The sequence below is a fragment of the Pteropus alecto genome, unplaced genomic scaffold (assembly GCF_000325575.1).
Source record: "Pteropus alecto unplaced genomic scaffold, ASM32557v1 scaffold105, whole genome shotgun sequence".
NCBI lineage: Eukaryota > Metazoa > Chordata > Mammalia > Chiroptera > Pteropodidae > Pteropus > Pteropus alecto.
In genome coordinates, this window is record NW_006436294.1 from 7,442,681 (window position 1) to 7,444,925 (window position 2,245).

General features: G+C 64.7%; 1 protein-coding gene across 1 annotated transcript; it reads left to right on the forward strand.

The window, feature by feature from the left end:
• The first annotated feature begins 126 nt into the window (after positions 1–126).
• On the forward strand, positions 127–2,245 carry GRINA (glutamate ionotropic receptor NMDA type subunit associated protein 1). The gene is made up of 6 exons (XM_006912968.3): positions 127–539; positions 624–736; positions 807–1,007; positions 1,103–1,231; positions 1,328–1,471; positions 1,545–2,245. Exons 1-6 carry the CDS (start codon positions 176–178, stop codon positions 1,692–1,694), a joined length of 1,101 nt encoding a protein of 366 aa, XP_006913030.1. The 5' UTR covers positions 127–175; the 3' UTR covers positions 1,695–2,245.

Below are 2,245 nucleotides of genomic sequence, written 5' to 3' on the forward strand. Positions count from 1 at the left end.
GCACTGGGCTCCCGACAGCCCCCGGGGCAAAGGTCATGAATCCACTTTCCTGCGTTTTGGTTCCCCGGCAGCAGGTGGATCAGCCCCAGGCCTGGCAGCAGGTCTGGGAACTTGGCACCTCCAGGCTGACTGTCGTCTCTCTCTCCTCTAGGGGGAGACCACAGAACCTGAGGCCATGCCCCATGAGAAGAGTTTTTTGGTGTCTGGGGACAGCTATCCTCCCCCCAACGCTGGATATCCTGGGGGTCCCCAGCCCCCCCTGCCTCCCTACCCTGGGGCCCCTTATCCACAGCCCGCATTCCAGCCTTCACCCTATGGCCAGCCAGGGTATCCCCAGGGTCCCAGTTCCTACCCGCAAGGGGGCTACCCGCAGGGCCCCTACCCGCAAGGGGGCTACCCGCAGGGCCCCTACCCCCAAGGGGGCTACCCCCAGGGGCCATACCCCCAAGGGGGCTACCCCCAGGGGCCATACCCACAGAGCCCCTTTCCCCCCAACCCCTATGGGCAACCACAGGCCTTCCCGGCACAGGACCCTGGCTGTGAGTAGTGGGGCAGGGGTCCGGGGAGGGCAGAGTCTCCAGGCACCCACGAGTGGCACTGACTCAGCCCATCCCTGCCCGCAGCACCTCAGCATGGAAACTATCACGAGGAGGGACCCCCATCCTACTATGACAACCAGGACTTCCCTGCCACCAACTGGGATGACAAGAGCATCCGCCAGGCCTTCATCCGGAAGGTGGGCCTGGGGCTGGGGCAGTGGCGGCGCGGGCGGTGCAGGTCCGGGCTCTGAGCAGCTCCCTCCTCAGGTGTTCCTGGTGCTGACCCTGCAGCTGTCCGTGACCCTGTCCACCGTGGCTGTGTTTACATTTGTCACCGAGGTGAAGGGCTTCGTTCGGGAGAACGTCTGGACCTACTATGTCTCCTATGCCGTCTTCTTCATCTCCCTCATCGTCCTCAGCTGCTGTGGGGACTTCCGACGAAAACACCCTTGGAACCTCGTTGCACTGGTAACCCTAGACCCCGAGCCCCTGGCCCCCAGGGCCCACCGACAGAGGGGGTAGGACAGGAGCGGCCCCCATACCCAAGGCCCGTGTCCCCGCAGTCAATCCTGACCATCAGCTTGTCCTACATGGTGGGCATGATCGCCAGCTTCTACGACACCGAGGCCGTCATCATGGCCGTGGGCATCACCACCACTGTGTGCTTCACAGTGGTCATCTTCTCCATGCAGGTGAGGGTTTGTGCTGGTCACCTCCATGCAGGTGAGGGCCCAAGCGGGACACTGGCCCACGGCCGGGTCCTTGCTGACTGTCCCCTGTGCCCGCAGACCCGCTACGACTTCACGTCGTGCATGGGCGTGCTCCTGGTGAGCATGGTGGTGCTCATCGTCTTTGCCATTCTCTGCATCTTCATCCGCAACCGCATCCTGGAGATTGTGTACGCCTCGCTCGGCGCACTGCTCTTCACCTGCGTAAGTGGGGGCCGCCCGGGGCGGCTCGGGGGAGGGAGGGCGGGCCCCTCAGCACTACCCGCTGTCGCCCCAGTTCCTGGCAGTGGACACCCAGCTGCTGCTGGGGAACAAGCAGCTGTCACTGAGCCCGGAGGAGTACGTGTTCGCAGCGCTCAACCTGTACACGGACATCATCAACATCTTCCTATACATCCTCACCATCATCGGCCGCGCCAAGGAGTAGCTGGGCCCCAGCGCGCACGCGGGGCCCCACGCAGGCGGTGTGGCTGGCGTGGCAGTGCCATCTGGACCTCCCCTCTCCCTCCCCGGGCGCAGCCTGGGACAGAGGAAGCCCCCTCCGACCCTCCTGTGTGTACACTGCAGATACTTCCATTCGGACCCACTGTGGCCAGCATGGCCCCTTGCAGCCCTCCCGCCCCACCAACGGGCAGCAGGGCGGCGTTTCCGTGCCACCTCCTACCCACTCCCTGTTGCATGAGCCTTGTCTGCCAGCCCACCCCGGGGGGCAACACCTGGTCCCAGGGGAGAGGGATCGAGCCAAGGAGTGAGGGTGCACGTCTCCGCTCCTGTCCCTGCTCCCCGCCCAGCATAGAGTATCCCCTGCCCCTCCCCAGCCCACCCCTGGAGTGCTGCCCTCTGGGGGACCTGAGGGGTGAGGGGCTCGTCCCTGTGCTGAGCTCTGAGGGCAGAGAGGGTGGACTATTCCGGGGGAGGATGCCCTCCTCTCGTTCTGCTGTCTTTAAAACTCCAATAAAGGGGACCCTCTGCTCTCTG